This window comes from Amphiura filiformis, chromosome 13 (genome assembly GCF_039555335.1).
Source record: "Amphiura filiformis chromosome 13, Afil_fr2py, whole genome shotgun sequence".
Lineage (NCBI taxonomy): Eukaryota > Metazoa > Echinodermata > Ophiuroidea > Amphilepidida > Amphiuridae > Amphiura > Amphiura filiformis.
Window position 1 is genome coordinate 60,632,509 of NC_092640.1, and position 13,157 is coordinate 60,645,665.

General features: G+C 35.2%; 1 protein-coding gene and 1 non-coding gene across 2 annotated transcripts; one reads left to right on the forward strand and one right to left on the reverse strand.

Annotated features, from left to right (window-relative positions):
* The first annotated feature begins 4,125 nt into the window (after positions 1-4,125).
* On the forward strand, positions 4,126-4,199 carry Trnan-guu (transfer RNA asparagine (anticodon GUU)). Its single transcript has one exon. It is a non-coding gene; the product is annotated as a tRNA-Asn (tRNA).
* A 7,602-nt stretch (positions 4,200-11,801) lies between these two features.
* Positions 11,802-12,773, reverse strand: LOC140167801 (allatostatin-A receptor-like). Its single transcript, XM_072191094.1, has one exon. It carries the CDS (start codon positions 12,771-12,773, stop codon positions 11,802-11,804), a length of 972 nt encoding a protein of 323 aa, XP_072047195.1.
* Between the last annotated feature and the right edge of the window lie 384 nt (positions 12,774-13,157).

Consider the following 13,157-nt stretch of genomic DNA (forward strand, 5'->3'; position numbering starts at 1 on the left):
AGAACAATAGTCTTCACATTGTTAAGCAGCATTATTGTGGTAAATAATGGCTTGTTGATGGTACAACTCATTGTTGCTAATGTCAAACTTGTCAAAGTAATCGTGATTGTATACAAGTAAATGAGAAACATGTGGTTGTGGACTTAACATGGTTTGGAAACAAGCTCTTCAAATACATAAATAAAATAAATATAAAAATAAATATATAATAAATAAAAAATTATTAAAAAATTAAAAAAAAACGAACCTTGTCCTACAACCAATGCTCGTCATCATACAAACCAAACGTGTAAAACCAACTTCCCAGGAACTCATCATTATCATTAAAGCATGGATTCGGTTTATTGGGCCATGTATCTTCCTATGACAAAGCAAAAGTGTCAACTATCTATCTATCTATTCACCTGGACCTGTCATTTTAGTTTCATCGGCTAATATCGTGTTCCAGTTTTCCTGCTCGTAAAAGTTTTTATGGTTCCTGTGAAGTAATATTATGATCCGGAAAAATAATGTTATAACAAGAATTTTGATGTCTACATAAGAGGTGATGGGATGAGCTCAAATTTAACCAATTAAAGACATCTCGATGCTGAGAGTGACATTTTTACTTTTATCCAACTATGATGTGCGTATGTATGTCACCATACATCGTGTCTCAAAAAACTGTACTAATAAACAGTGACATTTTTCGTAAATTGTAAAACTGGTTTCATACCAAATCTATATTAGTGATACAGTGGAATGTCTTCGCTATCATAAGAATTTTACAGAGTGTGATAAAACGCTTTTGTTCAGGCGATAACATCACTTTACACAAGGTCTAAATTCCATTTGGTCATAATTCCGTAATTTAAGAGCACAACATGCCTCTTTAATTTGTTTCAAACCAAAGTTTAAGGCTACATGTTCTTTTTGGTTGAAGTTTTTGGCGGGAAATAATCCCGCCAAAATATTAAAGTTATTTTTTCCCACAACTAAATATCATAGTCAAGAAATTAGGGGGGGGGGTCATTGGTAGGTAGATCATCAGCGCGGTCATCTTCGGAGCCTAATTTTACCCTTCTTAAGATGAGCTCTCCGGGTGTAGTTCTATCTTGGAAGATGACAATAAAAAAAAAAAAAATCACCTTGTTGCAGTCTAACTTACAAACAAACAAAATCAGCAAGTTGTACTTAAGCCTATGAATAATCCACCAACTAAATAAATAAGTCAGTATATAAACAAATACATAAATAGGCATAAATAAATATATGATGCAGAATGCAGATAATATTTTAGTAACAAAATTACAAACATTCTATTATTTATAATTTCCTACTATACACGCAAAGGAGCTGTCTTTTTAATATCCGCGCCTAATCAATAATGTGTATTTCATTCCATTGTCAAACTACTATGTTCCCTGCAGGATTATGTTGTGACCAGGTGCTAAACCAACCGGTATTTTATCTGTATGCTTTATAACAGATCACACTTAGGGATTCAATCATGTTTCACCGTTGTTCATCACCGTTTAACAACGATGCGGCCGCGTCGTCTGCGTGGTTTACTTCGCGAGGGCAGCTTTAGCTGCCGAGCGAAGTAAACCACGCAGACGAAAAGAACCCAGCAAACACAAAAACGTTTTAAAAACGTTTTTAATAAGTTATATTTTGGCTTTTGGTTTACATAAAAACGTTTTAATAACATTAAAATGTCGGGTTATGTAAAGGTCATGAAAACGTTTTAAAACGTTTTGTATGAAAACACACTACAACAATATTTTTAAAATGTTTTCAAAAATGTTATTGTAAACTATTTTTGCAAACATTTTTGCCAAATATTTTGTCAACACTTAAATAACATTATGTTAAAATATTTGCACTCAGCAAACACAGAAATGTTCTTAAAATGTTTTTTCAAAACGTTTTAATAACATTTAAATGTCGGGTTATATAAAGGTCATGAAAACGGTTTTAAAACGGTATTGCAAATATTTTGGGCAAACATTTTTCGCAAAATATTTTTTCAACCTCAAAATAACATTCTGTTTAGAATGTTTTGTATCAAGTTTTCAAGAATGTTTTTGGAATGTTATTAAAATGATTTTATACCCTTTATATAACCCGACATTTAAACGTTTTCTGTAAAACATTTTTGTTTGCTGAGCAGTAGATTTTCAAAAAATGTTTTTTTAAGGTTATGAAAACGTTTTATACTCTTAATATACCCGACATTTAAACGTTTTCTGACAACCTTTTATAACCTTTTGCGAATCATGTCGAAAACGTTTTGTGTTTGCTGGGAAGCTAAAGATCGTATAATTCACGATTATTTCACGAGGAAATGTCAGTTAATCATTGTCACTAAGCCTTACAAAAACTTCGATGATTTCTCTGTTAATATCAGCAATAAAACTACAGGATAAAAACGGCGAAGTTTAGCCGCTATTTGAAAATTACTGAATTCAACTTGTAAGCTTGCATACGCACAAAGGTTCCAGGCACGACGAATTTTACGCGCTCTCGCGTAACGCGTAGTCTCGCTCGCGTTCGCGTATACGCTACAGTAAAAGTGTGGATTCATCACGGATTAACAACGGTTGGCTCCTGTACAAAGGTATAGGAGGAGTTGTTGAATACCCAATCAACCATATAACAAGGTCAGTCATTGGCCGGTTTGCTGAATAGCAGGGCATTATACAAACAAAGAGATACATCATGTAAGTGCCAATCACAACACAGGTTTGATAACAGTTTGGTATATCCTTGGTATAAATCATAATAAGGGATGCACCATTAGATATTATGGGGGGGGGGGGGGGTAGGGAGTTTTTTGAAAAAAACCCCAACAATTTGCCTCACTGATGAGTAAAAAAAATTCCCTACCCAGCTCTGTATATAGGTGTACATTAAAATTGAAAAAAGACAACTTCGGCGGCGATATCTTTTTTTACCTCCTTCGGCTACAAAGAATTGTAACGTAGGTATATGTGGAAAAGAACTGTATAAACAATAACAAAGTATGTGCCCAAAGCTTTGTTTTTGGCATGTCGCTTTTTTTTAAATATCAGCAAAAATATCAAATTTTGGATAAACGTCTCAAAATTTAAATCAAACATGAACCTTCCAAAATAAATACATATTCGCACTCGGTGGCCCAGTCACTACCTGCCGGTATGATTTGGGGTAACTCGTCGCTTCCCGTCTCCAATTACTTTAAGTTTTTGCCCATGGTTTGCCCATACCCCACGCCTTAAGGTATTCTTTGAACATGTTGAGTAGAATTTGTGGATTTCTTTCAGTGTCAATATCATAGACCTGTGTTTAATGTCTTTTGCACTTCATACACTTAAGGTTATTAATTATTTTAAACTGTTGTGTTTTGGTAGTTCACAGCATCTTACGAATGGCAGTGAGCTTTGACAAAAACTGCATTGCTCAATTCATAGCGATCGTGTAGAAGAATTAAAATATCACAGATATACTTTTATAGGTGCTGCGGTTCTTGAGTTACGTTGTAAAGAGGGTTGAAACAACAACACTTTTGTAAAACGTATCCATAACTCATTAACAACAATAAATTAAGCAAGTTTGCAAAGTATACGATTTGTAGAATTAACTTTTGCAAAACATCAAGGTGTTAATTTTAATAATATATTGATCTAGATAATGAAAATCGATTTTTAGGTTGCTTCGACCAACAATACCTCGTCTACCCTTAAACAGGTTAAAATGCAAACATAATTATATAACCTTTATATACATTTTGATAATGTTCATTCACTTATAATAAAATATGCTTTATTGAAGTATGCACTCTTTTCAGTAATAAGACAGAGATATTGAATGAGTTTCTTGCCTAGGTTAGTCACATCTTCTCTGGTCACCTGATTCCTGGACCACTTTGAATTTGGAGCCCTTTTCAAATTAACCACCTTGCAAATTAATTTTATGCAGTATGGCAGCTAACTACATGGAATAGTATAAAGCTTCCGACCTTGAATTAAAATATTAAACAAATTTTAAAATATAATCGGTCCGTCAGTGATTCAGTGACGCATTAGTTTTATCTGACAAGCATGACTAATTCTGTCAAGGAAATAAAACATATACAAAGCTGATTATCTCCCACTTTTACCCATCGCCTCCGTGGCGCAATTGGTTAGCGCGTTCGGCTGTTAACCGAAAGGTTGGTGGTTCGAGCCCACCCGGGGGCGTAAATATATTTTGCTTTTGCAATTTTTTTTAACTTAATTAACAGCTAAAATTTTTTTTTTATTCTTTTCATTTCTATTTTTTGTTTGTTTTTATCTTCATGTTTTCTCTGCCAGTACTAATTTAATTATTTACTGTTACACACAGAATTCGTTCGAAATTTAAAATATTTTATCAACAAGCAGCAACCAAATGACCCTCAGTATGACCTCACACCATCACCACCACTGGTGGAACCTCAGAGATTTAGAATAATGGGAGTTTTATGGGAAGGCAGAATTACTAATACTATATATTAATTTCACAAGAAGAGTAGCTTTTTAAAGTGAAGGATACATCTGTATAATTCTCATTAGGTATTTACAAGACATCAGGAAGAGATAGCAGCGATGCAAAAAATGAAACTAAAATCAAGTAAATATTAAGGTCAGTGTTCGTACGGATAAAAACCTGTACCAACACCATTGATTTAAATGTCAACGGGTTTCCTTTGAGATCGCTTTTGGCCTCAACAGGAGCGCCAATCCACCATGTTAAGTAGGGGGTGTGTATGGGGGATATGTTTTAAGAGGTAATGTGGACTACAGTTGCAGTTAGTATTGCCCGGGTTTATTGTTACTATAAATTCATCAATACTATACAATAATATTGGGCGGATCCCGGGGGCGGATCGTCGTTGAAGTTGGATTTTTTTCAACATGAAGCATCAAATGAATTAATTTAGAAATATTATTTTTAATTCTAGGGAAATTTAGAAATACCTATAACTTAAAATAGAAACACTTAATTAAAAAGCTGTCGTGAGAAAATTTGATAACCTTTTATATGATACCTTGTTTGTTGAAATTGGACCAATAGTTAGCTCAAAAAATTCTAGAATTTACGTCATTTAGTATCTCTAGAAAAAGTTAAAAAAATTAAAAAAGTACTAACATTACCATTAAATATCTCCTTTGTTAAGACTAATATTTTGGGAAAAATCACTGTCCTTATTCAGTAACATTTTTGCAATAACATAAATCAACAACCAGATTTATGCAGTGGATATAAAGGAGCATAAATAACATTAAAAATTATCTGTTTTCATAAATTAACCTAATTTGATGAACATGGCAACTTGCCAAATACACTCCATCGACAAAGTCTATGGAGTTTTCCAATTACAAAAAAATTACGGAAGTCAAAAACGCTCTTTTGGAAAAAATAAAAAATAAGCAGGTGAGTTTTTCTCACCCATCCACATTCTGTATTGAAAAGTGGAGGGAGGGGGACATGTCCCCGACCCACAGGATTGACAACATGGCCTCACCACTTGCAGGCTGGAAATACATGTATAATAAATATAATGCACTTATACTCCTTACAGCAGTACATATATACTAGTATCTGAATTAGTTTATGTTGCTTTTTTGATAATCAGAAGCACTGAATATCTGATGGCTTGAAATAAAGACCATGGGTGTTTTTCATGTCTTTCGTCTCCTCCATTCAAGTGACGACGATTCACCACTTTTTCCTGGAGACCACACCCATGTTGTGAAGCACGTGGCAGAATCCTTCACCAACTCATGAACCAGAATGTCTGTCATTTTTGTCTCATCTTTTAATTATCATTTCCCAGTTTTTCGTCACAGCTCGTAAAACTTTTATGTTTCCTAATATGTTTTTGTCTTTATTCAAATACTTTTGGACAAACATTAAATTTTATAAACTTCTTAATTGATCCAGAGATCATCGTGATCATTAGGAAATGAATTTGGAGAAAACCTTCTGTTAATAAAATATGCAGTCTGGGTGGCTCACGCTCCAGTAATTTCAGATGATTGAGCTCAGTAATACATCAAAGAATGTCTTCCAATTGATGAAAACAAATAGATAATCAGCTTATCGGATTAAAAGCTTAGAGGGAAGGTCTTGCTGCTCAGCGAGTGTTTGTAATTTTCAGAAGGTTTTCCAAATTCATTCTCTAATGTGAGATATGTTTGATCAGAGATGATGAGAATGTTCTTATCCGGTTATGAAGCGCAGGCAAATCATATCAATTTACCCCTAAAGAAATTAAAAAAGACCCCAATAACAACCTTGTAAACTGCCTTTAATTCATTAACTTAAGTTTGCAGGGTATCTATTATGCATGTTATGTTGAGATCAATTTTACAAAAAGATCAATTTAGATTAAAGTTCATTTAATAATAAAATGAAATGTTCATTCCCCTAAAACCTAACCATAATTAATAATCAAATATATTTTGTAAACATTTTCTTAACACCCATGAAAACTGTATCTAGGGGGTAATTGTTAGCACGACAATGAAGTGTGGTGGCTACTGATCTCGCTAATAAAAAGAACTTGAGATAGTCCTGGCATATTAACTTACTAATTACAGGAACTTGAACTTAAAATTAACTACTTCCGGAATGAAGATGATCGTTTCTTGTTTCTATAACAATTATGTATGATATAGGATGATCTTGATTGGTATAATTTCCGATATCTTCATGACTTTGGTGTGGAAATTATGGGATTTAGAAGTGTCATGTATGTCGGTTAACACATTATACAGGGTCATTGCACTGGATTATAATAGATCAAACGTTAACAATATAGAATTTTGGTTAATATGTTTGTTTGATTCAGTGGTGTGTTTAAAAATCAGTTTGGGAGATTAATGAAAATGTACACCTTGAAGATTTTAATGTGTACGGAATGCAATGCTTGTTTCTGTAGACAAGGGGCAGTCTTCAGTGAACGGCTCTTTTCAGAGCCACCAAAACCTTTATATTAGCAGATAGGCGAGATCTGCTTGTTCTCTGTTGACAAGGGGCAGTCTTCCGTGAACGGCTCTTTTCAGAGTCATCAGTAGGCAAGGGGCGGTCGACATGTCTCATTCTTAGGTATTTTGTCCTGAAGAAGTCAGAGCTACTCCTGACGAAAGCTTAACAATTCTAAACTTGTCCGACGGCGAACAAGCTAAAACCCCTCTAATTGTAATTGGAATGCAAAACATTCACTTTTAAAAATTGCTTATTATTTTGTGGCTCTTGAGATATGATGATGTTTCTTTTCGACTCTCTTTATATCATAACTCTCTCTCTCTGTGTCAGGTGGCGCTGTGTAGCGCTGCTGTGGTCTTCACAAGAGTACGCCATCTCACTCGATCTGATGCCAAGTGCGTTGCACCTTGCATTCCCTGGTTAGAAACCAGCTTCACGTCATTAGTCCAAGATGTTGGTGGACGTCCTCTTCCTCGTTTGCCTTCCATAGCCCCTTGTAAAATCTGTTTTTCTACACCTCCATGTTTCCTGACAATATGGCCAAAGTACTTCAGCTTTCTCTCCATTATGCCGCTTCTGATGGTTAGACTTGTACCAATCTTGTCGAGGATCCAGGAATTTGTTCTCCTGTCTTTCCATGTCACTCGTAGAAGCCTCCTGTAACACCACATCTCAAAAGCATCTACTCTTTTCCTATCATTCTTGGTCATAGCCCAAGACTCGCATCCATAGGTGGCAATGGAAAACACAGTTGCACGAAGTAGGCGTACCTTGAGGTCAATGGATAGGCCTCTGCTTTTCCATATGCTTGACATGCCCTGCACAGTTGTCCTTGCAATAGCCAGTCTTCTCTTAATTTCAGTTGTGCTGTCACCACTGTTGTTAATCATTGAACCCAGATATTCAAATTGCTTCACCTCCTCAATCTGCTGTCCATGTATCACAAACTCATCACTTTTCCGCTCTCTGTCTACAACCATTATTTTTGACTTCTTTGTGTTCAGGAGAAGGTGTTTTTCTTCGCTGGCCTCTTTGATGCGCTTCAAAAGATCAATCAGCTCTACTCTGCTGCTACAAATAAGAGTGGTATCATCGGCGTACCTCAGGTTAGTAATTCTTGTACCGCCAAACTTCACTCCACCTTCAAACCCCTCCAAAGCTGTTCTCATTATGTCTTCAGAGTAGATGTTAAATAGGTTTGGTGATAGCACACAGCCCCTATCATAACTCAAGAACCACACTACCCACAAAAGTGTAACTGTGATATTTCAGCGCGTTTCAAAATACCTATAACAATTTTCGCCAGAGGTCATTATTAATATTATTCACAGCTCAAAATCGATTGTAACTTCCGTTTCACCAAGAAGATTTACGATTGGCACAAAAAAGAGTAAACTAGTAGCTACGACGTGTTAAGTTTAGTAAAAATACCATAATAATTTTTGTCCGAAATATTTGTCATATAAACGGGAGAAAAATATTAATGTTATGATATCCAACTATATCAGGTATTGTTTTTAGCCGCTGGAGTGCATCTATCGTCTCATATAACATGGGCGACATCATATTTAAATTTCACGCCAAAAAGTAATAATGTCGCGTGTTATATGAGACAATAAATAAATTAATCATAAGTATACCAAATTTTAATCAAATTAAATCCTACATTTTACAAGGAATTACCTAGGGCGTAGAATCGATCAGTCCGGATGCCGTTGTTGCTATGCACCTCCGATTGATTTGAAATAGCGGGTACGAGAATCGCGTCGACTCGCACTCGCTAATGTGTGTGATATCCGATCGTGTCATATCACACGGGTAAGAACCAATAAGATTGCAAGAACATTCTCAAGTGTTTAAGAATGAAAATAATAGTTCGGGCAATATATAATACGTTATCGTCCACATTAAATATTATAAGTATATTGCATTTTTAGAAATGATTCTTGACTTCTTTGAAAGAAAAATCCTAATCATTTTACAAACTGTTTTCAACTTTTGAACGTATGGAGGCGTGAACAAGTCACCGGGAAAGTAGCATCTGATATATCCGCAGCTCTGTCGCCTGGGTATTAGCCGCGAATTTCTATCTGGCTTAGATAAATTCTGCTGCATCATAATCACTTTGGACACTTTCTACTTCCAAACAACGTGTTTACTGGACATGTATATTCTAGAATCGCACAAAAAGTCTTAAATATATACTAATTTCAGATATTTTATATACATTTTAAATCTATTCGTTCATAAGTATTTTCAAACGAGAAAAGCGTGTAACAAATTGTCGCATCATATCGTATTATACTTCTCAAAGAATTTGTGACGTGTCATGTCAAAATCAGACACTTTTGGGCAGGTTATAAATTTTGAGGTTTTTACATATCTTAAATATAGAGATATTTTGCTCCATAACGCCATTTCCCCCAAATGAAATCGGACATTCCTTAGCGAAGATAATGAGTTCGTAAGTTATGGTATTATAAAATTGTAAATTGAGATATCGGCCTTTAAAAATATTATTGACAATGTTGAGAGTAGGAATTACCTTGAAAAATGTCTAAAAAATACAAGATGCCAATTATATTTCGGTCTGAAACTATCAGACAATATTTTTAACATTAATAACATCACAAAATTCGCAACAAACCCAAATTGTGAAAAAAAATCACCCCGGGCAGATTTTTGGCTATTTCTCCATTTACGATCCTGCCCAAAAGTGTCTGCTTTTGAAGCTTTTTGACACGACACGTCACATTTATAGAACATTACTCGAGTCAGAAAGCTATCAAAGTTATTTGATACAGTAGATTTTTTTTTTACAATTTACAATTACAGGCATTTGTATTATAAATTAGCAACACGGTTGTTTGATGTATATAGAATTGGCTTCATTATTAACTAAATGCAAACTATAGATGGCGCTATTTATCCTAAATCATATTTCTTTATTTGCAAGGGCATGTGATTAATACTGCCATTAAAACAGCTGGAATATGTGAAACAAGCAACAAGGAAATTTTATAAACATATTTTATCAAACTATAAAAGGAGTTGTTTGTATTAAAAGCTTGAAAGAGTAATTTCCAGTAACTAAATAGCGCCACCAATTTTGTCATTAATAGATACATTTTATATCCAAAAAGCTATAAAAATGCTATAAAAGTTAACAATTTTGTAAAAGAGGGAAAATTAAAGTTGAGAATGACTCAAAAGCATCTGTATACATCATGATGCAGTCATGTCTACAGTAGAATTCATCTCGACCTTTGCAGGACTTAACCCCATTAAAAGCTATTAAACCAAGATAACACTCATTGAAACAGCTCAACTGATTAAATCGGATCTTCTCTGGTTGTGCACAAGTGACTGTTTTCATGTGCGATATCGCAATAAAGCTGGTATTCATAGCTTCAGTTGGGTAACCGATTATAAAGGAAACGAAAGGAAACAATGTTATGTGTGGCTTTGTTCACGAAATCAGACAATGTCGTGCTTTTTGTAAACCAGCATTCTTGAAAATGAGCAACATAATGATTTTTGACTTAACACGGTTTAGAAATAATTTCTTCATATTTTTGGTGTTATCTGTCGTTTACATGTCCTTCCTAAAACACAAAAGTACGACCCTCTCCAAACACCTAAATTAGCTAAAAATTTAGGACATGTTACAAAACTTTATTTTCTAGAACCTATTTAGAATAATTTAAATGTAGCTTTTACCGGTTTTTTTGTGGCATCCTTCAGAAGTGAGCGGTCCGATACCAATATTTTCGGTCAAATCTCCATTCAAATAACACGGGGAGTTGGCTAGCTATGCCTTGCCCTCACTCATATTTTACAAAAGTACGACCATTTCTGAACATCTAACCTAGCTGTAATTTTAGGTCATGTTAGAGAAATATATTTGCTAGAAGTTTTGGAGAATAAATAAAATATTGGCTGGTTATTTTTCACACAGTGATGTTAACTAGGCAAGTGTCCATTCTCCCAACATACATCATTTGTAGGGGTCACGCGTCAATGGTGAGAGCACTGTGTATTGTGTATAGGAAAACGGACAGTAACTGCAGTATGTTAGCATGATATCACATTTAGCTGTTCAGGTCTAAAATTGGGTTGTACATGATGTTTTGTTTGAAAAACTAATAAATGATCCCATCAAACAACCGTGGCAACATAACATTTTTGGCATTTTTACCGGACAAACATTCGTAGTATTTGTTATTGAATAATACACATGCCATGCCAGTGAAAACTCTTGCAGCCATGAACTGTATGACGGGTGAAAGGTGTGTGCCCTTATTTGTGTGGTTTTATCGTTTGACATTTAAGTGACTTGGACAGATACACTGTACTGTGATTACGTATCAAAGGTGTTCACCTCAAATTTAAGCCCGCCCTTTCATCACGACTTGCCTCCTACGTTTACATTTCAGGAATTCCTTGAAACCACGTGGAAATGCAGGAGGGATTGACAGGATTATTAAGAAGTTACATGCGGATTAGATTAATCCGGTTTGTTATCAGAAGTGTGGTTTAATGGTGAATCCACGCCCCCATGGGATCGAGTGATAACCTATTCAGCCAGTAGGCCTTTGAACTTCACAAGTTACTCAAAATAGATATGAAGTCGTAAATTTTTAAGAACATTTGAAATCGAAGTGACGCAACCTACTTATTGGACTTTCTGGTCGTCAAATTTTCACCTCGTTCATAAACATTATGTACAAATTTATATTTTTATGATTGCATATTGCATGAGCTGAATATATATTATGTCCAATAGTGACTCTTCAATTGAATTTAAGGTATCTTACCGACATAATTGTTCAGTTAAAACTACCTGAATTTCCAGAATTCGAGACACCTCTTGAGCCATAAAACATGTTCTTCAACGCTTTTCTGAATTTGTCATATTTTATGCAATATACAACTGGATTAACTATCATGTTACACTCTACTAGAAACTTTGCGACTTTGTGAGTTGTTCCATATAAGTAAAATGCCCCATTTATGTTATAAGTTAAGTACAGAAAGGAATCGGGTGACCAGCAGATGATGAAGAAAATCCCCACTAAAAACAGTGTTATCGTAACGTTTTTCTTTGCGCGGGAAAAACTTTCGATTTGAACTTGATCTGAATTGACGCGCTTATGAAGTGTTGACCAAATACTGATATACGATGCGCATATGACAAAAAGCGGGATTAGATATCCCGCTAGAAATATAAAGATACCGTTTATCTTTTGTGCCACTTTATTTCGCCATACAATGACACACTGATGATCCTCGGAGACTCTCTGCACTAATGGGATGTATAAACTGAATAGAAATCCGAGCAACCAGACGGAGATGCAATAAATTCTGGCGCGCTTTTTGGTGAATACGCGCTTGTGTTTTATCGGTCGGGAGATTGCAAAGTAACGTTCAAGTGATAATAACATAAGATTGCACGTAGATGCTCCACTTATTGACCAAAATGGGAATTTTGAAACCCATAAAGGGCACACTATATTGAAGAAAATAGACTTCGCATCGATGTTATAGCCTGGTGTGAACGTCAGTAAGATAAATAAACACGAATTAGTCAAATCAATAACAGATTGGTTCAAAATCAGTGTATTTGTGATGGAACCGAATACGGGTCTTTCAAAGAGAAATACGACACACACCAAACCATTCCCAGCTATACCAAGTAAACCAATGATGCCATTTATAGACAGTAACAATGTGTTGATAACTACGCTTACTTCCTCATTATGAAATGAGACGGAGAAATTCCTTGATGATGCCGACTCCATTTTACAGTTTCATCATATCAAATCGGACGATTTCCCTGCTTTAAAGACATTAACCGGGTAGTAACAGCTCTGCAAACACTGTTTAGAAACTACACATAAGTTTGTTATGGCATTTCATATGCCTGCAGAGTTGAGAAATTATCTTCTGTGGCAGGCAACTTAGTTCCAGGGATTTTCGCAGCAAGGTGGTGTGATCTGTAATTATCTGAGAGAGTAGTAGCTGGCATTGATATTGAGGTACGTCTTTCTTTCCAGGATCGATCCGTGCTCTGGTGTGCCGTAAACATACGATGGAAGATAGTTAGGCTACAATTTGTTACTGCACTGAAATATAAACATTTGGTTGGTGCTGATGAAAGAGAAGTAGCTCTATACACGATGGCT